The 26468-nt window shown below is 40.6% G+C and overlaps 1 protein-coding gene across 4 annotated transcripts in view; it reads right to left on the bottom strand.

Annotated features, from left to right (window-relative positions):
- Nucleotides 1–26468, bottom strand: part of CRYBG3 (crystallin beta-gamma domain containing 3) — a 140341-nt gene that overhangs the window by 2392 nt on the left and 111481 nt on the right. For 3 of the 4 annotated variants that reach the window (XM_050955940.1, XM_050955949.1, XM_050955958.1), the window contains 6 exons: nt 22320–22429; nt 21683–21809; nt 12453–12592; nt 7749–7872; nt 5954–6112; nt 2315–2474 (listed from right to left, as the gene is read on the bottom strand). In XM_050955940.1, coding sequence (XP_050811897.1) covers nt 2315–2474; nt 5954–6112; nt 7749–7872; nt 12453–12592; nt 21683–21809; nt 22320–22429 — 820 coding nt within the window. Of the gene's footprint in view, nt 1–2314; nt 2475–5953; nt 6113–7748; nt 7873–12452; nt 12593–21682; nt 21810–22319; nt 22430–26468 lie in introns of those variants that run through there. The other variant, XM_050955963.1, reaches the window with a different exon arrangement.

Genomic DNA, 26468 nt, shown 5'->3' with positions numbered 1-26468 from the left:
GGTCACTAAAATACTGATCATAGAAATGAGAGGTGGGAGAGATCTAACACGTCAGCAGGCTTATCCTGTACAGCATTGTACTTCACAGTACATTTTCTGGTTCTTAAAACTAGACCCAATAAACAGTGTCAATCAAAGGGTTTGCTACCGCTTCCCTTTGGAAATCACTAGAGAGCCTAATATTTCCCCCTGCATATTCATCCTAAATCTCACTCCCTTCATCCCATTGCTAACTCTGTTTCCTTGTATTGTCTTCCCTGAACTCTCTCCAGCTTGTCAATAGATTTCTTGCATTATAGCACTCAGAACAAACATTAAGATTTCAGCTGCCAGTTTCATCCATATTGGCCAAATAAGAGTTGCATAATTGCCAGAGAGATAGCTCTCAGTTTTATTATTTCCCTCAGAAGGATTTTTAGTTTCAAGTGTACCTCTGTGCTCAGGAAGAGCCTTTTTGCCAGGGTGAAGAATTAAGGGACTGTAGAACTGAACACTGGCTCTCAGCCATTCCCTTAAATGCATTTCTGCTCCTTGTAACTGGCAAATCCAGAGCTCCAGCTACAACTATCAGCGTAGTTTACAGATGTAGAATGCCACAATCCTGAGCCAGGGTTTGCCTTTCACTGTCTGACTCCAGGTAGCATAGACGACGACTGTGGTAGCACTATTGTGCATTTTGCATTAACAGGTCACAAACTGCAAATACCAAAGAGTTAAATGCTCCTAGGGACCTGCTATTTATAACTGCATTTTAAATGTCTTTTCAGACACCCAGAGAATATAGTATTCAACAACTCTATTACTCCTGTACCAACCTGATCACTTCAATATTAGATCCTGCATTAAATAAAGCAGTACAGGTTTAAACAATTTCAACAATGTATCCTGCTAAATAGACACTGCTTTTTAAAATGTCTGATTTCATATTTTAAAACCTGTCATCTATGTTGCTAATAAGGAAAATTTTGTATTTAATGATTTAGGATCAAGCTACGCACAACAAAATTAATGATTAATTAAAATTAAAACATAGGAGCCCGAATTGTAACGCCTGTGGGCTGGGAACTCTTTTTTGGTGCTGATATATTTTTCATTGAGTCCGTAAGTTCTAGTTGCAAGAATCAAGAAGATTTAATCATTAACAGCAGCGTCAATAAACTTTTAAATAAAGTGAACTATATTTTCAAAACAAAGGTGGTCCTGGACATTTTCTCTCCCATTTACCATTATGCAAACCATTTCCTGAATTTGTGACTGTATAACACCCCTCGGGTAGCTACAGCAATTGGCTACATGGAAAAGGATTAATGTATTTAAAGCATCTCAACAGCTGGAAATGAAGAGGAGACAGTACTATCAGATCAGCTTGCTCTCTGCTCACCACAGTTAGAGAATCACTGTACCATTATATGCTCCCAGGGCTACCACACTATTGGCAGGTCTTGAGAAATTCTGCTTCCTAAACAGCAATGCTCCCTTTTAGCTGCACTTCCTGCAACACAGTTCTGCCCAGCAAGAATTAGATGTAGAGCCCAGGTGGCCTATGTGCCAACCACTATCCTGAAAATTTTAAGAGCAAATAATCTGCCCTCCCGAGTGGTTGTGTAGCTGATTTACACTGTACTCCTGCTGTCACTAAAAGTACATGGTAATAAGAGCTGGCTCTTTATTACAGTAGCTGAAAGTGAGGCTCTACCACAGCATACTGGAAAGATTCAGTATGAAGAAGCCACTGGATACTAATCTGGTTTTACACAGGGCAATGTATATAGATTGGTATTTTACAGTTTTTGGCAGTTTTTCATTGTACCAAAACAGGGTTATGGTAAAGAGGGGGTGGGAGTTTTGTTAGGACATAAAATTGCATTTTCATCTTGTACAAATGCTAGTTCCAGACACTGTCTTTCTGCACTCCCTAAAGGAAAACTGATAAGTGGCTGGTCAAACAGCTGGGATCAGCTACAAGGAGCAATGAAGGAAAAAAAAAATAAAGTCTCTTTTGCTAACGTCATCTGCAATGTAGTGTTCAAAATGTTCCCCTTAGTAAATGTTAGTTGTGAAGTGGAAACTGGTGAAAGTTACCAAGATTTAGGGAGTTATGGATGAGCATGACTCTGCTTTTCTCAGTCTCACACACTAAAAGTGATTGGCAAAAATACATACTTTATTCTGTTGGGTGAGGTGACAAATGTTCCAATCCATAACTGACTGTTTAATATTGTGCAAGCTGGTTGAGGGTACAGACAACTGGAACAGCCCAACCAGCCACAACTGCCTACAGCAAAAACATAATAACAGATGAGCTTTTTAGTACCTTTGACATCAAGAACCAGTTGATCACTGAGGTACGAACTGATGGTTCCATCGTTATTGCGCCTCCACTTCTGCCTAGCCTTTCCATGTTCTGGCCACAGTGCAACTTTAGCTCCAGGTAGGTCTCTGCCACTGACAATATCAAGACATGCAGCAATAGCCTAAGAGATTTGGAGAAAAAAAAAAATCTGGTCATTGCAACCGACACCTCAAAATAAGAGTGTTGTAATTAGTACTGGAGCCCACCACTAAGCTCTGAGCAGATTACATTCATCACACTTACAACTAATAGCTTGTTCACTGGTTAGACTAGCAGACATTATTCCTGACATCTCTAATCACGGTTTTATTTTACTTAAGTAGAACTTTCAGGCAGGCTTTATGCAAGAAAAAGAAAACCATCAGCAATTCTTTACTCCTTCCTTTGCAGGTCACTTGAAGGCTTTATTGGGTACACATACAGTCAGCAGAAGCAAACTTTCCAACCCAGGTCAAAAGAGTTGGGGCTTGTGCTAACTCTCTAAAAATAGCTGTGCAGCCAGCACTTAGAAGTTGTGGCTTGGGTTGGAGCTCAGGCTCTGAAGTCTTGGAGGGATGGCTCAGTGGTTTGAGCATTGGTCTACTAAACCCAGGATTGTGAGTTCAGCCCTTGAGGGGGCCACTTAGGGATGTGGGACAAAACCAGTACTTGGTCCTGCTAGTGAAGGCAGGAGGCTGGACTCAATGCCCCTTTGGCGTCCCTTCCAGTTCTAGGAGATAGGTATATCTCCCTTATTAAAATTAAAAACAACAGGAGTGGGCTTCACAGCCCAAGCCACAGCTTCAATACACTGTCTACAAAGCTATTTTTAGAGTGCCAGCGCGAGCCCCGCTACCTCCAGTCCGTCAATCTGAGCAGCTCACTGCTGTGGCCTATGTAGACATACCCATTGTGATCGTCCCTTATGCAGACTGGAGAGACAGTGCAAGGCCTTCACAATGTGCACGCTGCCAGGGTGGATTAATTTTAATCATGATTTAAATTAGCAAGCAGGAAACCTTGATTTAAACAATTTTAATCATGTTTCGATTTGTATTTTAGTTATTTCCCTAAACAAAGATTCATTCTCATTGGGTTGATAAAACACGGATTTGAAGTTAAATATAGCCTTGACACTAAATTTGGTGCTTCTTTTTGCTAACCAGGAGTATGCTGTATACCAGTGGTCACCAACTGGTCGATTGCGATCTCTGGTGGTGTAGCAGGGCTGCCGCTAAGGCAGGCTCCCTGTTGCCCCACGCCACTCCCAGAAGCGGCCAGCGCAGCCCCGGGGTGGCAGGGGTCTCCCTGCCTGCAAGCACTGCCCCTGCAGCTCCCATTGGCCAGCACCCTAAACCCTCTTCTGCACCCAAACTCCCTCCCAGAGCCCACACCCCCAACACTCTGCCCCAGCCAAGAGCCCCCTCCCACACTACAAACCTCTCGACCCCAGCCCAGAGCCCAAACCCCCTCCCAACCCCCAAACCCCTACCAGCCCAGTGAAAGGGTGGGGGGAGAGCTAGTGATTGGGCAGGGGGGAGATGGAGTGATCGAGGCAGGGCTTTGGGAAGGGGCAGGGCCTCGATAGATCCTGGGTTGCCCTTAAATTCAAAAAGTGCTCTTGGGCGTAAAAATGTTGAAGACCAACTGCACTATAAACACATTTTTGTAGTTTAATTTGCATTCACTCAGTTTCTTAATTTTTATGTTTTTTTCATTATGTTAGGAAACGGTGAATGATATATTTGAGGATTTTTTTTGTTTTTGTTTTTTATGTGATTTGTGTCAAGCACTATTTGTATGGAAATTCAAATTAAATCAAAAGTGCATAAAAGACAGCATTTGATTTTTTTAACTAAATAAAACTATCTTAAATGTGCTGGACACATGGAAAAAGAAAGTTTATCAAAACATGTTTTGCATTTAAAACAAAACAATTTATTAAACAGAGGAAGTATTATCTGTAGTTAGTGAACTGAACAGATTGTCCTTCGAGATTTTAGAACCAGATGATCTCATCTTCTCACACTTTTGAAGAGGAAAACAAACTTTTCTGCTTTTTCAATTTCCAATTGGTTTAACTTTGAATGAACTAGTCCCTGAACTGAACTACCTGAATAAGCCAATATGGAAAAGAAAAATTCTTTGCACCTGCAGAAGAGGCTACAACTGTCAAAAGCTGGTTTAGCACTTCAACAAACTGTAGTTCCAGGTGCTCAGCCAGTGACTTCCAGCAGTTCAGTGGTTTGACTTTCTTAAACTTGTCAGCAAATATGTATTGATGAATATTGTATATTTTATTTAAATTATATTAATAGATTAAGTTGAGCCCTTAACATAGGTTGACAATTTTAAAAAACAGACCTGTATTTAATTTAAACCAAAAAAAATTTAAATTTTTTAAAATCATTGGTTTTTATCCACTCCGGGAGCAGAGGGAGGAGTACTCCTCTTGCACATGTGTTGGACTTTGGTCTCCCCAAGGTAGAATTCATCCAAAAGCACTGCCTGGGGACCGGAGACTCTGCACTGTGCCCCACTCAGGGTTGTGTCTAAACAGCACAACTACGCATCAAAACTGCAGTTTTTCCTCCTTCAGCTCAATTTATATAATTATCACTGTATGGATTAATACAATTTATATAATTTTTACTGAGACGATACTGCCAGCATATTACTATTACACAAGCAAAGCAAAATGAGGAATGATCGTGCCTAGTGGTTATGGCGCTAGCCTGGGACTTTGGAAACCCAGGTTCAAGTTCCATTCCCTGCTCCACCACAGACTTCCTGTGTGACCCTGGGAAAGTTACTTTGTCTTCTTGTGCTTCTGTTCCCATCTGTGAAATGCGGATAATAGCACTTCCCTACCTAATGGGGTTGTTGTGAGGAGAAGCACATTAAAGATTATGAAGTGCTCAGATATTATGGAAGTGGAGGGGGGGCCATTAATAAGTACCTAACAGATAGAAAGCAAAACAGAACGGGGAAACAGAATGTCATAACATGTCCAGGGGTTCGTTTTCATCTCAATGCACAGAGGTTTACACAAGAAGTGACTATATCACGTATTGACATGTTCAGAGCAAGCGCGCCTTAACACACGCTGGAAAGTTAAAGAAGTTCATTTAAAAGCTATACAGGGTTAAAAGGCTTTTGGGTTGTTTTTTTAAATCAACGTTTTTCACTTACGTAACAACCAAAGCGCTCGCACAGTGCTTTATATAGATGACTTGGTTCCTGCCAGGAGGAATTTCTGTCTAATTTAGACACCGATAACACGAAGAAGTAAGATGTAAGGCTCAGGCATGGGAGCAGCAGAGATGCTTGATCTAGGGGTGCTGGCTTGAAGTGGTTTCCATTAGGTACAGGGTTACAGTTTGGTTCAATGGCTCTCAGCACCCCCACTATATAAATTGCTCCAGCAGCCCAGGGAGCAGACAGTGAAGAGAATCAGCGATAGAAGGAAGTGCGGTTTAAGGAGAGCTCTGATGGAAGAAAGGCGCATGAAGAGAGGAAGGCTATTATAAGGATGCAGGAGGGGACCATGGAAAATGACTCACAGTCAAGACAAAAGGAGAGTGGGTTTATATATTGCACGTCCAACATTCAGAAACTCACCTTGGATTTGAAGAGTCCATGACAGTAGTGCCAGATCTGGGTATTCTTGCCATTGTATAGAGAAACACACACTGAAGTAGCTCTCGCATCTGATAGGTTTCCAGTGACCGTCAAGTATTTATCCTGGGCTCGGTTCTTTATTCTGAAGTAAACTGCCGGCTGATAGTTAGAAAAGCACCATTATACTGTATATGTTGTATAAGCAGGTGTGAGCAAAGCTCCCACCAGCTCCTGCATAGCTAGCATTCTTACAGCAGTTTTCCCCAATTTATATTCCATTCCAACATGTCTTTTACATATTCAGATGTGAAGTGGGTTTGGGGAATGGAGGAACATGCTATAAAAATTGTTGCAAGAGATGAGGTATGGCAGGTGGATGGCCACAAGCAACAATGGTGGGGACAGCTTCTAATTTACAGCCATTCATGTTACACTTTTTTGTTCATGAACACACACTAAAAAGGGCACTGAACAGGTACCACCAATGACAGAGCTCATTACAGCGGAAGTCTGCAATGCTATTCCTGAGAGGTTTTAGCTTAAGAAACAGTTCCTCCATGACATACCTCAGGGCCACTGAAACAGCACCAGTATAGTGCATTGTGAGTTAGAGGGATCTTTATTGAAAAAAGGAGGTTCAAAGCTGCTGACAAAATTCCTCCTTGAATTTTTTTAAACTGAAATCTAAACATCACGCTCATTAAAATCCTGCCCTGAAAAGCCCACCCCAAAACATTTGCAACTATGTGCACAATTATCCCCACCATTAGAGAGAATCTTCATTATAAAGTCATTAACGGAATCATTTTTGTCCATCCATTAAGTATTAGTCACTTCTGACATGTTCACTCTCTTTTTGCTAGTTATTAAGTTGAAAACTTTGATTTTGCTCTGTTGCACATCACTGAGAAGGCAGAAGAATATAAGCAAACAAGCTGCAGATTGTTTTTGCGATATTGTCCTGCTCTCCTTTGGGAGTGGATCATATCCCTACACTGAAGACACTGGCATCTAGACAAATATGAATGCCCTTTAGTGATCCAAGTAGCTTTACATGCATACATAAAAAACAGCATTTAAAAAAAATAGCAGCATCTTGTAACATTCCTTGGAGCCTCTGTGCTGGCAAGAGAATGGATGTGGCAGATTTGCATGCCCAAATGCAAGTGACATGAAAGGATACTGTGATGTTTCTGAAGTGAAAGGCTGTAACTTTAACAGACAGTAAGAGTCTGGATCAGCTGTCCAACGGCAGGTCTAGGGAGCAAGCAAGGCCAGTGCCTAGAGCAAGGGTGGTCAAACTGGCTTGCGAGCCAGGTGCGGTTCTTTTACCATTAAGTGTGGCTCACGGAACCCCACCAGATACACACACACACACAACCATTTCCACCTACCAGCCCGGGGGAGGGGGGAGTTTTTATTAAGTTAAAAAATTCTCACCGTAGAAAAGAGCCTGGGTCACTTGCAGTTTTAAACTAAAATAATTGGTGGATTCTCTGTAACTTGAAGTCTTTAAACAAGTCTATTCCTCTCTATAAGCCTGATCCAAAGCTCACTGCAGTCAATGGAAAGGCTCTCCTTGACTTCAGTGACTTTTGATAGGGCCTAGTAGCCCACACCAGGACCCAATTTCAGAGATAATATACTGCTCCCATTGAAATCAATGGCAGAACTCTCATTAGCTTCAACTGGATCAGGATTTGGTCAGATTTCTCAGCTGATACTTATGTATTAAATAAATTATTTTAAAGGAGTGAAAAGGGGCTTATTCCCAAAACACTTTTTCCTACAGTACCTGCTTCATAGGACGAAGGGAGCCAATTACGCTCCAGCCACTGAATTCAGTCCAGTTTGAAATCTTGCTGGGTTCTAGCAGAATTTGTTTTCCTGAGAAATTTCCTCCTTCGTATGCAATCCACCTGAATAAAGATAGAAAACAAAACCCTAAGGTGCTACACTCTAAATATGGCAAAACAAAGCTACATAAATAACATTTAATATTTTTAAACCCAAAGGCTTTCCATGATAGTATTAACTGTATTTATATTACTGTGCCAGATATGTAGAGTACCTTAAGTGGATTAAGAGCTTTCTTCTATATCAAGATCTATTTTGTATTCCTTAATATTAATATGAAACCTGGAAACTACTTTAAACTTTTGACCTGGTCATATGAAGATTAAAAAAAAACCTCTGTAGATATGGATGGGCATATGCATGGGATTGCAGCATTGCACAAGCGAACTACATAACTCACTCCAGGAAGCACCGAGAAAGGCTTTGCAGCACACTACACTGCCACAAAGGTTAGTTATCAGACGGCAAAACAGGATCTCACATAACTATGTCAACATGTGAAACAAACTACAGAAGAGCCAAACAAGGTTATACCAAACTGCACTACAGAACCAAGAACAGGTATGAGAAATTTAATCCTAACTAACTTTCAGAAAGTTACAAACTGCTACAACAGGATTTTACATAGTAAAAACATCTTTTCAATCATAGTATTACTAACTGTAGTAGCATAACACATCCCTGATACCATTTATACCTGTACTAGAATACCATCTTCAAAATATACCAAGAGCAACACACAAATTGTTCCTCCACTATACACCATCCAGTCTACACACATTACAGTGTTGCTTGCAAGCTGTATCTTTGAGCATCAGCGATATTCACATCTTGGATTTGTATCTGAGGGATATTCTTTTGTGGACTGTGAATTCTCCATGCTCTTCTCATGAGCTCATCTGAGCATAAAGCACACACTATTTTTACGTTTCCTATTTTATTTGCTTGAAGTGTGATGAGAGTTCTAGTGTCCATCATTGGCTCTCTCACTTTACGTACTATGGAGAAAGTTCTTCTGATCATGCACACTTCACTCATAGGCAGTGTATGTTTGTGTATAATCCTCAAAGGGGTCCTGTCAGTCCTGACTAACATCTATTCAATAAGACTGACAACAGTTATAAATTCCTTCATTTTTATTTTACCATATTGCTGACAATTTTATTTTTTTGAAATGTTTTCGGGCAAAATCACTGCACGCTTAGAGGTAAGAGCTTCAGTCTTAGCAGTGCCCAACAGTCTCAATGTAAATACAGTGTCTATTACCAAAGCATTATTCTAGTGCATAAAAGACAGGAGAGAGGGAAAGAAGATTTTTTTGTAATAATAAAAAGACAAGTGTGGAACTGCACCTGTATTCAATAAACAAGAAAATGTGAATTGTAGCCATAAAAACACATCACTTACCCTGGGTATTCAATAGAGAACATGAGGCTACAACTCTGTGCTCATGAGGAAATCGGTGCAGTGCGATTAGTCCTGTCACTCAGGTGACACAAACCTCAGCCAAAGGAATGCACAAACAAAGGTGCAGATTCAAATAGCATTAAGAGAACACATATTTAAGCTGCTTTTTCAACCCATTGTCTTGCAAAGGACTTACGTATTTGTCACACTCAGCTGCAGAGACATAACTGTGTCTTGTTCATGGAAATAAACCTAGGAAGAGTCACTTAGACTGACCCCTGATCTACACTACAGAATTACTTTGGTATAACTACGTCGCTTGTGGGGGTGAATAATCCACACCCCCGAGCAACATAGTTACACCGACCTAAGTGCTGGGTTAGATTGTGAGATTCTCCCACTGACATAGCTACCGATTCTTGCGGAGGTGAAGTTATTAAGCTGACGGGAGAGCTTAGAGCATCTTCACCAGAAGCGCTACACTGGTGCAGCTGCAGTGGCGCAGATGCAAGTTTGTAGTGTAGATCTACTCTGAGCATTTTCTTAGCCCAACTAGCTAGGATGACTGTCTGTGACCTGGCACATCTGAAAGAGTTCTAATAGCTGATCAAAGTTTAATATGAAGATAATGTCAGCGTCAACTGTGGGTGTGTTGTCAATAAAGCTCTAATTGCTTTTATGGTTTAAAGGTCTCTGCTGCAGTTTTACTGAACTTCTAAATCACAGTAAAACTTAACTCAAAAGATAACCAAAACTGGTACCCAGCAGCCATCAGTCCTTATGGTCTCCTTCCAACCAAAGCCATTAAGGTCTATAGGCATGTCCATGCCCAGCCACACAGGGATATGGCCCCCCTCCAAGCTGCAATCCCTACCTAGCCTTCTTCCCTTGCTGCCTTCGGCCTGTGCATAACAGTAAGATCCCACCCCATATACACAAACTTGCAGTTGTCTTTAGCCTCTTTATTTACCAAAAGCTGACCTTGCCTTTTGGGACAACAGGACAAGAGAACACTAAATCTTGCTGCATGGACTCTTAGTTGAGACAAACCACCCAGAAGGAATCCCAATGAAAGCCCTACAATTGTCCAACACCTATTCCCTCAATCTTGACCCAGAGATATTGCAAGATGCTCAGAAACAGGTGAAAAACCACCAGCAGCTCAGCCAAAACTGTTATTTGGGGGGGGGGGGGCGGGAATTTCTTTCCAACCCTGAACTAGTCCTGAGGGAGAGACTCTCAGGACTTCTCCATACCTGCACTGACTCTTCCCAGATGTAGAGAGCCTATTAAGATGGCCAGCGATAGTAAGGAGTGAGAGGGAAAGTTAGTGCTCCTTACTCCCCCACCCTGTTTCTCTCTTGTATGGGCCTTGGCCTCCCACCCCAGCCAATCCTGTCAAGGTGGAGGATTTAATATCCCCCACCCCCATCCCAATGTGAGGCAGAGAAAGCCCATAAACATCCCCCTGAGCAGATTTTTAAGGGAAAGGACACTCCTCTATGCTGGCCCATGGCAAACCATGCTAACTCCAAGGAGGTAGGAATATGCACGTTCACATTTATAATGAAATGATAGCAGCTAGATGGCAAATGCACACAACACTAGCCTTTCCTCTCCAAAGGTCACAAAACTGGGTTAGGTCACAAGGAAAATTAATTTGTTATTCTCAACCTCAAATCTTGCTGCTGTTTGTCACTGGCCTCTAAGCTACCTCACAGCAAGAGCAAACAATCTGTATTTAGTAAGGGCTCTGGACTGGAATGGCAGTGATGTTGAAACCAGAGGTAAAACACACCGGCAAAGCTGTCTGAGGCAGTTTACACTCATCCACAGGTCTACAGGCACTGGTAACACCCACTTAAATCGCCCAGAAAGTTAGTTCAATCATTAACTAACTTTGCAAAAACTGGTTATGTGAAAAATAAGGCTGTGCATTTCAATGAGGCCAACCCAGTGCCACTCCCAACCATGTCATGTTACTGGAAGTGCTTCAGGCCATATGAAGACAACCCTCAAAGAGCACTCAGAGGAACACGGACATGGGCATGGCTGGATCACAGGTGGGTCGCGGAGGGTGAGGATTTCACTCATCCTTACCTTTACCTTAATTTTCCTGTAAAAAGCACTTTAATGTCCTTTGTTTGAAGTGGGCAGCAACTTTATACAAAGGCCACTATACTTAGCACTGACCACTCACACCTACTGCTAAGTCTGCTTCACACAACAGAGCCAAGAGAAGGGTGGGAACAGCCTTACGACACCAGACATTTCTATTGTTTCCATTAATCGTACAACCGTGCAGCCTAGTAAGGGATCAGCTCCCCTTGTACTACATCTTGTACAAACACAGAATAAAAAGAAGAGGGATGCTCAGCACTGATATCACAGGGGTCCCAAGTATACTGTTACTCTGTAAAAGTTACAGTTCTCTCTGGTGATTGAATGTGTGGGCTCAGCACAGGCACAGAAGTGTTATTTTTAAAATACTGCATAAAAGCATAGAAATGTACATTACACATGGTAGTGAAGGAAAAATAGAGGTCTAAATTCATTTTTTGGAATTCGCTTTAGGGGTCTATAATGGTGACGTTAAAACTGCCCAAAGGCAGCTTGGAGGCCAACCTGGTCATATGAATACGGAGAGTAAACAGGATGACGAGCTGAAGGTTAACTTAAAAAATAAAAAAAGGAAGATATTTGTTGTATACTCAATGGCTGCTAAGAATCGTAGTCAGCAATCTCCAGCTCAACTTGGTGGCTATATGGGACTCCGTGCAAAAAGGGGACTGATGGAGGCTTTTGAATCTAGGCCACAAAGCATAGCCAGGATAGTGGGTATCTGGAGTTTTCTGAGGGTGAGGAGAAGCGAGGGCGGTGGAGAAAGGGTCACTTCACGGATGCAAGATGCTTCTCATGGAAGTCTAAAAATGGTTTACTTTTTGCTCCTTGGTTTGTCCTGCTCAACACCTTATTGGTCACTGTTTGTTCTTTTAAGCAGCTAAAAAAGCAGATACTTGTGGCAGGAGGTTTGATTTACTGACTGGATCACATTTGTATTCTGCTCAGGTCCAGGTACAAACGAGTTCCAATGCTGCTTTCCCCCAAATGTTGGGAAACTCCAGTGTTACTTGTCACACACAGCCAAAACAAATATAGCAAAAACTCATCATATAGGAAGGCAATTGGAAGGAGAACACAAATTCAGTCTCAGAAATATTTCTACCATACTTACAATCCGCTTCTCACCCATACGGACTGGGTGTAAAAGTGAAGGTCCTTGTTTAGAACAGAACTGACAGCTTCTTTGAAGTGCAACTCTCTGCCCTCGCAACATTGCAGTGCAAACACACTGATGGAAGGCTCAGCAAAATCCTATGAGAGAAGAAGCTATAGTTACTCAAAACAGCCTAACTGCACCTTGTTGGCATGCTACCTAGGACCCTCATTTGTCTATTTCAGTCTTTAACCTCTCTGTGATTCTGGTCTAATCTGAATGTGAACATTTACCAGTATTTTAGCTTTTTGATTTGGATAATAAACTTTCCTAGGAATCGATATTTGTCGAGGAAGCATGGTCAGGCAACCTATGGCACGGGTGCCGAAGGTGGCATGCAAGCTGATTTTCAGTGGCACTCACACTTCCCAGGTCTTGGCCACCAGTCTGGGGGGCTTTACATTTTAATTTAATTTTAAATGAACCTCTTCAACATTTTAAAAGCCTTATTTACTTTACATACAACAATAGTTTAGTTATATATTACAGACTTGTAGAAAGAGACCTTCTAAAAAGGTTAAAATATAATACTGACACGCGAAACCTTAAATTAGAGTGAATAAATGAAGATTCGGCACACCACTTCTGAGAGGTTGCTGACCCCTGGTCTAATGGTTTGCCACCACAGTGTAGTGCCCATTGACATCAGTGGCTGTTGGTTGGACACTAATGACCAGATTTGCTAAGGTATTTAGGCTCTTGAAAATGCAGATAGGTGCCTAATGGGACTTTCAAAAGCACATAAGCAGGTCAGACCTGCAACTTCCATTGATTTCAAGTGGGAAGTTAGGTGCCTAGGCAGGTTAGGTGCTGAATATTCCTCTACCTGAATCTTTAGTCACCTAAATACTGTTGAAAATCTGTCCCTAAATATTGAACAAAGAAATACACTGCAAAACTGTGGATTTTTTTAATCAAGAATTTGAATTTTCCCTTCAAACGATCCAGAAAAAAAAATCAAGTAATTAGGAATCACTTAAATTCAAATCTTTTCATCTAATGTTATTTTTAACTTATTTTGGTAACAAGTCTTTTGGCACTATTGACTGTAGATAAAGATCATAACCATTATTTGAAAATGAGGTACAAGGATGAAATCTGTAGAGCATACATAGTACTACTTCACAAATAAGGAAGCTATATCTTCACTGCAAAGGAGACACGTTTTTGCACCGAGTTAGGTAACTCAATGCAAAATCCTAGTGGAGACCAGGGACTTTAGAATTTTTAGTTTGATGTAGCTAGTCAAGGAAAACTCTAGGTAGGGGTATAGAGTTGACCTCACTAGCTACATCTAGGTAAAAATTACCGGTGCCTTCATCAGGATATACATAGAGATTGTTTTCTTGAAGCAAAAACACACACTTTTTCCCCCTCAGTGAAGACATGGCCTAAGAGTTGGAAGATGCACAAACCAAAACACAAAAATCTAACATTAATGTTTACGCCCATGCAGTCATTATGAGGATATAAATTTCATGAACCAAGGAGGTACAGTTATAAAGAGTTTCTAGTGACATGTATTTCACAAAGATTTCGATTGTGATTCAGGCCTTATGAATTTACTGTCACTGGCTCACTGCCCTTGGTATGTGACTGCTTGTTACACCTCCAGGAAACTGCTTTCCTCTGCTAACTAGTACCGTGTAGCACATGATGAGAGAAAAGTTTGCCAAGCATGTTGAAAATGAGGAGAATCTCTGTTACCCATCCTGAGATAACTTCGAAAGAGCTTTCAACTTGAACACTCCAAAACACAAAATGAGATTCAAAGACATAACGTCCCTATTATGAAATGTCATTCATCTTCCTTTGCTGCCCTCCACCCCTCTGAAGAGGCAGGACAATTTATGCGGCTGGGAGTGGGGTGGGGGTAGGGGGAGGAGGAATGTGCTTGATTTCAATATTTCCATTAATTTTAATTTTAGGGCTAATGAAAGTGAAAGTGAAACGCATAGCAATAGACAGAACACAGGCAGCTGCTGCTGAGGTTTCTCCATCTAGCCACAAAGTCTGCAACAATCTTATTTTCTCAATTCCAAGTCTTTACCTGAAGAGAGACTGACAGCCATGCTAAACTCTGTCTGTCTAGATGAAGAACTCACAAGAACAAAAAGGTGTTTTTAAAAAAGGAATTAACATCACCTGAAACACCATTTAGCACTTAGTATAGATACCGTTTAATACACCAGCATGAGCTAACATGATCAGCTAATATGATTTAAAAAATATTTTTGCTATATTCCTAGCTGTGCCTCCAATTTGAAAAAAATATTTTATTGCATCTGAGGCTTATGGAGTTCACAGAATGAACAACTAGCCTGTGGAACTCATTGCCCCAAGACAACACTGAGGCCAACAGCTTGGCAAGATTGAAAGAGTTACAATATTAAAAAACTAAATGTATGGAAGGGATATGAAATCGTGCTTCAGGGCATAAGTCAACCTTTAACTAATGGGGACTGGGAAGAAATTTGTCCTGTGGGCAAGTTATTCCACAACTCCTCATATTAGGGTTTTCTTTGAACTTTCTTCTGAAGTATCTGGTACCAGCCAATCAGAGCCAGGATACTGGACTAGATGGCCCACTGATCTGATCTAGCATGATCATGTCTGTGTTAAGAGTTAAGGCAGGAAACTTGCTTGACAGTTGTTGGGAGCCAAAAGGGCTCTAACCCTCAAACAACTTTAGTAAAGTTATTCAAACTTGGCTGGCCTAAGAAAGCTCACCAGATATTTTGCAGTCCCAATCTACAAGTTTACACTGTGCATTCATTGAAGTTATTTATTAGCATTTATTAGATGGAGAGCCATAGAAGAAAGCAAGATTCAATACCTTTCTTGTGAAACTCTAACACGGAATCAACCAATCTTGTTACAAAAATAAAGAGCAAAGAGGAAAAAATTGCTGTCTTAAACAATGTGGCTCAATATTCTACAGCCATGTAAAGTGCAATGATTTGATTACATGCTTTACATCATTACATGCCAACGGCTGGCAGCAGCAATTCAGCCACGCTTTTTTCTCCGATTTTGTTTTTATAGCTCCCATGGAAACTACTATAACAGATTAAAGTAGCTAGGTCTTGAGAGTAAGCTACCAAACTAACAAAAGAAAAATCCAGTGCACCACCCAACTTTGTGAAATGCTGAGATGCATTTACATACCTGCGGGTCTACTCCTGCCAGCTTTACTCATGCTGAGAAATACCTTACCTACTGAGTAATAGTAATACCCAGCTTCTATATTGTGTCATCATCCCTAGATCACAGAGTGCTTTACAAAGGAAGGTGAATATCATTACCTCGGGTTTACAAATTAGGACGCAAAGTGACTCACCCAGTGTAACACAAGTCGGTAGCAAAGTAAGGAACAGAATTCCCTAGGTTTCCTAAGTCACAGTCCACTGAACCACGCTGTTCCCTGTGCGAGTTCAGTGACAACTTCCACAGTAAAGGAACTTTCTCCAACATGCGACAGGGTGACAGAATTGGGCCCTAAATGAAAAGTTCCTGGAATGGGCTGATACACAAGAAACCCTGCATCTCACTGCTTCTCATGCCAGCTTTAAGAGGGGTACCTGAATAGCTGTTTCACATTCCTTGCCCATACGCCTGATCCCTCAGCAGGAGGCAGCAGAATAATGTAGTTTCCATTCTCAGTGGATCCCTGGCCTTTCTGATGAGACTGCCAACAAGGGTGCTGATTATGATGGTGATTTTTTTTTTTAAATGCTGAGGACACCTCTGGACTAACACCGAACCCATTTCACAGGAGAGGCCATTAATGAAGGATAGCTATGGTAGAGTCCTGAGAGTCCAGAGGAAAGTTTGTTGCAGGGCAGCAGCACTCTGGCTGCTGAGGATTCTTTCTTGTAACGGGTCAGTTCTTACACCAAATAAATGGTGAGTTTGGGGAGTGGGAGGAGAGACCATGAACAAAAGGGGGAACGAACACCCAGAGGAAAACCTCAGTCTCCCCAATTCCCAAGAAAAAAGCCTGAACCACCTAGCTAGCTCCTCTCAAGAGAGTGTGTGCGGAGAGAGGGGAGCACTGGAGGAAAGGAGGTTGACTGTCGTTGGATAGGGTCTCCATGTGTTCTGGCTACTAAGCTGAACTCCCATTCCCTTGAGAGCTTTGCAAGCCGAGATATCCAAATTAAAGTCACCTACAATTCTCCAGGATGTGGAAATATCTGCCCCAGCCCAGCTCAGGGCTGCTCTAAAAGTTCTCTCAGGAAAATATTTTGAAACTATGTTATACGTGTAACCTTTGTAAAAAATCTTCCCTATTACAAGCATGAAGAAGTACTGAAGAATTCTTTTAAAGTGCCCTTTGTATGTAAATGAAACCACCTTGCTCATACAAAAATTAATACTGAGGAAAGCCTCATTTATGATGCAAGGAGTTAAAACACAAGGAGCGTTATATGATCTATAGCATAGTCTTGTGAGAAAGGGACGATACTTGTACATACTATTTCAGGAAGGAGTATCCACAAGTAAAGAATACCTTTGTATTTAACTCTTTAGGCTAACAGGTGCAAATACTCTGGTATTAATACATCAGATGGTGTGGGGGTGCTGCCAAACTCATTTCTCTCTCCACAGTAGCATTTCAGTTGCTGGATTAACCCACATATTACTTGCATTACCTTCAACTTCTACAACGCTAACCTCTCACACAGTTTCTCTCAACTCACTGAGCCCTATTCACACATCATCTCACCTTCATTTAGCATATCTAAACCACTCTATCAATGGAATTTTATATTTTACTAATGCAGAAAGCACATACAAAAACCTCATACTAAAAAGAAAGACAAAAACAAGATCAGCTTCCTTCAAAATGCTTTTGTTTCCATTTTCACTTTTAAGTGCCCATAGCATGAAAACCAAATTCAAAACCATCCAAACTCAACACAAAGGGACAGACCCGCAAAAGTTAAGTTGCTACATAAAATAGCTTCAAGACACCATACACACAAACACATTGCTATCATAAAATGAAAAATATAAATACATTGTCCTTTTGGAAGTGCAGATAATCTTTCATGACAAATATAATGAAAATGTTATTAATAAATTCGATTTGAGAAGGTGTCACCAAAAATATCTCTTCCTCCCACTTCACTGCAACCTCCAAAATGAAAATTAAATACATTTTTCATACGAAAGAGTCCTATCCCAATGAAGTCAACAGAAGGTTTCTCATCAACTTCAGTGGGTTTTGGACTCGGCCTAATTGCCTTCCTTGTTACGAAAACTTGTGGTAGGTTTTTCCCCCACCTCTTGTTTGCACTGAATTATCTGCTGAATAAATGAAATGCATCAGGGATCGAGTGGATACTAAATGTTTGTAGTATCACATGCATGTACTCGGGGGAGAGGTTGTGGGTGTCGGGCCCCCCAGCTGAGCTCTGGGGGTAGGGTAGGGAAAGGGCAAAGAAACAAACGGGATTATCATAGGGGTTTCTTTGACTCTCTACTCCTGGGGCAATTTTTGTATGTCTATATTGTCAGAGACATACTTGCTGACAGATATTGAGATACATTACCAAAATAATAGAAACTGGCATGATTATGTAGCGTTATTTTGACAACTAAAATTTGCAGAATTTTAAAATATTTTGTGCAGAATTTTTAATTTTTTGGTGCAGAATTCCCCCCAGGAGTATCAAGTAGTAAGTTCTCTCATTTTTATTAGTTCATGGTACTGTACAAAGTGAGCCTTGTGGGCTGCCTATTGGTTAGAGCCGATGAAAGAGTTAGGACTGTTGGGATCTATTCCTGACTCAGGAACTGACTCCCAGGGTAAACATCCTCTCTGTGTCTTGGTTTTATGTACCTGGATTATGGGTCTAAATGCCTACCACAGCATACTTTATTAAAAAAAAATCTGTACATTTCTTTGAGGTGTACAGGGGTTATTAGTCTGAATGCTGCCACTGCAACCACCCAGAGGCTTTTTAATAGTAGCTGCAATGGAGCAGTCACAACTTGTAGGAGTACTATGGTGCTGTATTTCTAAGAAATACTTTACTTTGCTGGACTGACATATTTACACTGATATCCTTCCCCACTCAAAACAGAACATTAAAAAAAAATGCACTTGCAGGAGTGGTATTTTTTACAGCAGTAGAAGTAGCTCACGGTATCACAAATTTGTATTTCAAGTAAAATCAAGACTAGTTCCTTGCTCTTGCAGGGCTCTCGTTTCCCTTCCCATGATGCTCAGTGAGCACAGGAGAGATTATCAAGCTATAAACAGGCTTGTGCCCAATGGCCTATAGATTACACTCTTATTACCTTAGACGTTCCCAGAAGGCCAGATTCCTTCAGCCCGAGTACAAAAAAAAAAAAGCAACGTCCAAAAAAGGTAAGGCCTCAATGAAACCTTTTCTTTGTGGGGGGGGGGGGGGGGGGAGAGAAAGGGAGCAAGCCAAGCAGGGAAAAAGGCTCCTGTAACCAAAAGGAACCATTCCTTCCCTTCCTCTCCTGCTCCCTGAGGGCAGGAGGGAAAATTTGATCAGTTATCAGAAGGCAGGAGATAGGAAGAGAGATTGGAATTTTTCCATTCAATTTAGGGCATTTAAAAACCATTTCAAGAACGTTTTTAGTTCTCAGACAATATATCTGCTCATCCAGTCCAGCGCTGAACAGAAATAGACATGCTCTCCTACCATGCTTGAGGATTAGAGTAGTGCAATGAGGAGGTGTTAAGACTCTGACATAATGTTTGACTTGGTGACACCACCACAAATGATACCAAGGTTTGGGAATCATGTCAGGATTCATCATGGAGGCAACATGCTTGGGCCAGCCCACATGTTGCTTGGAAAAAGAGAATACCTCCCATATATATATATATATATATGAACTTATAATAGATTTTGATCTGCTACTTCCCAGCCAATCATCATCATGATCATAATAGTGATCTTTGTTCTGAAAGACATGCTCATTCAGAGATACTAGTATGGAAACACGAACCAACCAAAGTGGAGCCAAGTTCACTTAAATTACATGAGAGAAACAGAAAAATATATTTGCCAGACTTAAATCAGGGAAATTATTTTCAAGCTTCTAATAACACACAAGTATATCTGGCAGCCCACCTTGAACAGCCATAAATTAGAACAAAGTTCAACAGATATAAAGAACTGTAGTATTCCCTAATCAAAGCCTGTTCTTCTCTCCCAGTTCAGTAGCCTATTGATATAAACAAATCATTCCCTCAGTCAGACTCCCACCACTGGACTCACACAAGTCAGAGTCTTAGAGATGATGTATTTCCAAGCTGTTCCCTGAGACTAACTCATATCACGATAGCGCGATCATTACCACACCACATCACAAAACTGTATGCCCACATCACAGCGTTGTTACGCTGAGTCCAAAAAGGCCCATGCTATGACGGAACATTGCAACATCTGATATTTTGGGACCTGCTGCACGTTTCAGGCTCATCACCAAAATGGTAGGATGACCCTGGAAATCTTGTGACAAGTAGCAACACTACAAAAACCACACACACTGTTCCAAACTGTAGGTGTGGATTGTTAAACCTGAATATATACTTAGCAAGATCACTCGGCACTGCTCATCAGTCTATCTACATGTCTCAGGAGTCTGCAACCTTCGCACCCATTGTTCTCACAGTCATCACAAACTCAACTGTATATATTTCTAATAATCAAATCCGTCACTGCTATTAACTGTCTCTTCCTAAAAACAGTGGTCCCCTCCCCCAGAGAGATACCCTCAGGGCAAGAGAACACTGTGATATCATCTGGAAGGAGGGTCCCAACTATGGGATTATTTTCCTTTGCTCCAACTCAGAGTTCTTCTTCCTCAATCCTTTCATCCTCTTCAAAAGCACAGAGGCTGTCGGACTGCGGGATGGGACTGCTCTACTGTGTCCCGGAAAGTCTCATTTATCTATCTCTCTGTCTCCCTTAGCGCCTCCCATTCAGCCAGTCTGGTCTCAAGAGCTGGTACTCGGTCTCCGAGGGTCATGAGATGCTTGCACCGAATGCATACATGGCATCTGCTCACAAGGCAGATAATCGTACATGCTGTGTTCAGTGCAAAAAACTGGGTAGGCCCCATTTTGCTGCTTGACTTCTGCCCATATTATATTTATTATTGCAGGGTTTTGTTGTTCTTTGTTTGTATGTGGTTATTTTTCTTTGGGAGGTGTTATTGGCCTAAGTTTAGAGAATGATTATTAGGTGCATCTGGCTCTCACACTCCCTCTCAAAACTCCCCTGTTCACTAAGTGCTGTGGTTGCTTCGGAGCAGGCTTTTTAAAGCCCTGTTTTCACTGAATTAGCCCCATCTCATCAAGGGATTCTAAAGTGGTTAGGGATGAAGTCCAAGGGCCAGATTCTCAGCTGGTGGAAACTAGTGTAGCTCCACTGAAGTCACTGCAGCCAGGTTCATTTACACCAGCCAAGGATCTGGTCCAAGGCCTCACTCAGTCAAATATCCTTGCCACCCTTACCCCTCCCCCCCCCATGAATTTTTTATTTAACTTGTTCATGGCTAGAAAAAAAGAATTTGACATTTTTAATAAATATCACCAGCTTGGAAACTTTTGAAACGTGGTTTTAAAAGGTTTTATCTATCGAGATGTTTTAATATTGTATACCAAATCTCCAGCAGAAATATAAACCTTTATTCTGGATGGCAAAATGTAGTAGTATTAACAAGTGACACATAATTTGATGCCCATTTAGAAAAGGCAAATCTTACACTCCTGTAAAATATTCCCCTAAAATTATGGCTAGCAAATTTAACATCATGCTAACAGCTATATGCATTGTAATGTAGCTTACAGGTTCTTCTATGCAGAGTATTTTTGTTAAGGTCTGAATTTCTGCTGAGGAAGAGACTGTAAAGGGAACCCCATAATGAGACAGAAGTACAATATTCCATTTGCATAAACCTACTCCTTACTATCTTGCTGGGATGCTCTATAAAGACCATTGAAAAAGCAAATACGAATTCAGCTCATACAAAAACAGAGTTATGTTCTGCCCAGAATGTGTGTGTGGAACTGAAAATCCACAAGCCTAAAAAACAATTTCTTCTGAGCATCACACTCTGTTCTTTAATACAATCACTGCTGTATATGACCGTAGGGCAAGAGTTCTATAATATAATTCTTTCTATAAAGCTCTTACATATTCCACAAGTTTGAAGGATTTGAGTACTGCTGTTGGACAGCCACAGGAAGTGAGGTCAGTGTAGAGGCCTTCTTCCAGCACACAATGATTATCAGCAATTTCCCCTTGGTAAAACAGGAGCCAACTGAAAGAATAAACATAATAAAAAAATTTAAATGATGCAGTCAGTTATTAACAAGTTCTCTCAAGATCAAATATTTTCTAGGGGAATGAGAAATAAAACAAGGTTTGTTTGTTTTTTAAAGCGGTACTCTAAAAAAAAGTGAAACCAAAGATTGATTCGATTTTCTGCTGCTCTTCCACGTGGTATACAAATCTCAACCTGGCCTTTAACAGGGGTTAATGGAATGCAGCTAGATTTACCCTATTGAGTCCCTGAAATTTTGAACAAAGTCATAAAGGCAGATTCAAATCACCGCAACTGTGTGATCTTCCCATAGGAAAGCAAAAAGCATTAAGTTCCCTTCCATCAGAAAGACGAGAGTTATCAAAGCAGGTTGCAAGACAGTAGGTATAGGACGATATGGAGTGTGATGGTAATGCACTGGACACATTTGATTATTTGAAATTTAATGAAGGTCAAAAAGTGCTCTCTAACTACTTTAAATGGTGGTGGGTAAAACAACACACTTACCATCCCCGTAGAACCTTAAAAGAACATGGTATGAATGATGTAAAATCAGAAACTTCTGCTGTGAAATCTACACATGCTCCTTGGAAATGTGTGTTACTGAAAGCTTTGAGCTACAAGAACAACAACAATAAAAATATGATGACTAGAAGGAAAATGTACTCAATATCATCACTATAAGTAGAGCAAGCTGCAGGCACAGGGAAATATCAATGCATTTTACAGAAGTACTAATGCAAATCTAATGGACTCCCAAGAGAAGAAATGTCTTAAATTTCTACAGCGCCTTTTCTCTTAAAAGGTCCCAAAGCATTTTATGAGCTATGGGCAGTCCTTAACTGAGGCAGATCTCCTATTGATATCAATGGCAGTGGTAGCAAGTATATATTCATTTTATGGTAACAGGAGTGTTTCCAGAGAAAGCACAATGATAGGACTGACAAATCTGGCCTTATACACACAGCACCACTCATATGCAGCCAGATTTTGGGTACAGGTCAGCAACCAATTGAAGCACAACAAGAAGGGGAAAGGAAATACTGGTAAAAAGATACTAAGGGAGTACATTAAAAAAAAGTGCCCTGGAATTAAAAAAGCCTGCAAGAGAATTTCTGGTAGGACTCGCTGTGTCAGGAGTGTTTGAATTCCAACCCAACAAGTTTGCACACACAGATATCCTTAGCAAAGAGTTATGGAGCCATTTAGAACTACATCCTGCCCAGGAAGTGTGTGTTGATCTCTCCATCAACAGGGAGTTCTGCTTTAAAAGAAGTTAAAAACAAAATCTATAGCAGAATACAGCCCATGGTCTACAATGGGGGAAGAAGCTAAGAATTCTGTGCCCCTAAGGTACTATTTGTTCCTGGATAACGGGTCACTTTAGGTGGCCACTGATGTGCTGAAATCTATTGAGCAAGAGCAATACAACTAAAAATTAAGGAAAAAGGATGAAGAAAATCTGGTTTGCATTTCTACCATTGTTTTTGACAAGAGGGTTCAGATGTCATTTAGTCATGTACTTTATTCCCTTAATCCATTGCAGGATGTATTTTCTAATGCTATGCCTAATCTCCTGGTAAATGAATGACACAATGGCTTCTGCAATTAGAACCTTGACCCCATGATACGCAGCGCGCCATTTTGCAAGGCTCTGAGCTCTCAAGTACCACTGCAATCAGTGGGAGCTGAAGGCACCTTGTAGGATCAGGCAGTATACTTTTCCAGCTACTACTGTAGGCCTCAGTAATATGAAGCTGAAGAGAGAATTTGTTAGGGACCCAAAAATTCATTAGAAAAGTACTGCTCGGAGTGTCTTATTGATACTGAATGGCTTGAATACATACAAATAGGCAAATAGTGGATTATTTGTTGTGCAGCGCCATTCAAAATCGGACATTTACCATCTGAATTAGTTGAATTTACCATGGCATTTCCCATTTTAAGATTAGGGAATCCTTGGTAAACACTGACCATTGATTTTTAATGGAACTCATCATACGTGTGAAATCTGATGGCTACTCTAAAAACGTCATTTGTTTCCAGAGTGCTAGTGCCATTTCATAATACACTTGAATCACATATTCCAAAAGGACACTCAGTCTTCTGATATATCCAAATTGTTTTGTCGGTTGCCTTTAGGAATGCCTTAATTAAGACAGGGTGCAATGGATGGTACACTCTATCAGGTGATGTGACCAACTTTTATCAGGTGTTATGAAAATTGCCTGGTACTTCGAAGACGAGGGAAGCTCCTTATTTCTTATTTTATAACTGACTTCTGGTGCCACAAAACCACTTGTTTAGTTTCCTCTATAAGGGAGAATTTCACTCCAGTACACAGGCTCTAAGCAGGGGCCTTTATACCACTTCACCCTCCAAGAGATACGTGGAGCAGAGAGCCCTGCATGGCCACTCTGTCCTGAGGCGAATTTCACACTAAAATTTGACACAGCATTCTGTAACACAGAAGAAAAATGTTGTTGCTAGTGCTCCTCCCTCACTCATGCTCCAAAGTGGCCCCTCTCCCTGCCAAAAAAAAAGAAATCCAATCTACAGAGACTGAGAAAGCCAAAACCACATATTAGAAAATGGTTTTATGGAAAAAGTCTTTTTTTTTTGTTTAAAGAAACTAATATATTTCTTGTTACAAAGAACAAGAAGGGCTTAATCTTGCCCTTATGAGACACACAACTGTGAATTGAAAAAGACAAGCCAGCTACATGGGCTGGATACATTTGGAACTGAATTACTGAGCTTAACATTGATATTTAGGCTACACTTACATTGTGCTTTTCATCCATAGATCTCAAAACACTTTACAGAGGAAGGTAACTATCATTTTCTCCATTTTTACCAATGCAGAAAACTGAAGCACAAAGATGGAGCAATTTGGCCATGGTCAAACAGCAGCTCAGTGAGAGTCAGGAACAGAACTCAGGTCTCCAGGTTCCTAGTTTAGTGCCTGACACTTCCTCCTTACAGCCTGTGCCCCAGGCTATGTGACAGCTTTAGAAAAACTGTTACAGGGAAGGTTATGCAATGTATATTTTAAATAATAAACTGAGAAAAATGTTTTCCCAAAATAAATAGAAAGAAAACAGTTTGAATGGAGAGATTTGATGGTTCTGACTTCAGAACAATTAGAGAAGAAATTGATCCACTAGTGATACCACTGCATTTGTACAGTCTGACCACAAATGCAGCTAGTTATAACTTAAAATATATTAAATCTGATGTGACAGATTTAAAAGAGCCTTTTAGCTCCATGAAGCTCCATTCCTAAAAACTCAACAGGCAGTAAGTGGAAAGATACACAGTGCAAAGTTACCATAAATAATTATAGGGGTCTGCTAAAGTATTTGAGCAAGCCCACTGCCATAGGCAGATTAATGAAAGGTGCTTAGTTTTCCTTGGGAGAGTGAAGGAAAAAATATTGTTTTTTTTTAATGAATACAGCTATTGTATTTTAAACCTGGAGACTTTAGTCTTACTTGGAACATGCATGTAGTTTATGAAGGAGCCTGGCAAAGATGAAAAGACCAAGACCACTTATTGCAAGATTTCAAAATAGAATACTTAAGGTCAGCTGAAAGCAACAGCAAGTGACAAGGTTTCTCTCTTACAGAAAGACAGTAGGATTTCCTTATTTTAGTATCTATGCCTATAATAGATAGGAAAAAATATGGAGAGCTATATTCCTACTTTGAGAATTCAGACTTGTAAGATTCAGCATCCAGCTGTGTTAAGGATTCTCTGACTCTGGTGAGCCATCCTTAGCAACTGTTGCAAACATGAAAATTGTAATATTATCTTTAAACTAGAAGAGGAAAGGACAGATTTATTTTCTCAAATACTGTCTTCTACTTACCCTGACTCAGTAAGTAATCTTAACAAGTTTCCCACAACTCCTTAGTCATGATAAATTATGTTTGTTCCCTAAGGTAACTATGACAATTTGAACACAGCAGTGACATGCTCTCCTCTTTCCTTAGCTTCATCACAGAGGTTCTGTAACAACTCAAGATTGTTGAACTTTTTCCTGTGGCAAAAGTGACATCAGGGCAGCATGACATGGCATGCATATTTGTACACAGCAAGTGGTTTTTGTTTGTTTTTTAAAGAATTTTCTGATGTACGGGTGGATGGGATGGGATGGGATGGGATGGGAGGTAAGGTGAAAGGAAAGGAATTGCAAGGTTGAATCAATTGCAGATAGTCTCATTGCTGCTGATGGGTGAGACTCTTCCAAGATTTGGAGAAACATGCACATGTTTGTATGCTTATATTAACCATCTCAATCTCTTGGGTCTGCAAAACTGGTCTAAGACACTCACAGGAACAGCATTTGACATATTCTGAAGAAGAAGAGAGTTGAAGACGGGGATAAAAAGTTCTTCAAACTATCTGGAATCTCTGAAAAAAGTTTGGTTTGGTACCTGTTTCATTTTTCAATCAGTTATTTTATCTGAAAAGGTTTACCATGCCTTCTGGGTGAAAGTGTTTCGGATTCTTTGGATTTGGCTGCAAACAGCCACATGAATATGTCTGGCAGGAAATCAGTGTTTAAGACTAAAGTAATACACCATTTCTCTCTTTAGACAACAAACATTTCCTGCAAGCCTGAGTAAATCATAAACATTTTAGAACCTGAAC

This window comes from Gopherus flavomarginatus, chromosome 1 (assembly GCF_025201925.1).
Source record: "Gopherus flavomarginatus isolate rGopFla2 chromosome 1, rGopFla2.mat.asm, whole genome shotgun sequence".
In the NCBI taxonomy this organism is placed as follows: domain Eukaryota; kingdom Metazoa; phylum Chordata; order Testudines; family Testudinidae; genus Gopherus; species Gopherus flavomarginatus.
The sequence above is the reverse complement of the archived record's forward strand: the minus strand, read 5'-3'. Positions and strand labels throughout refer to the sequence as shown.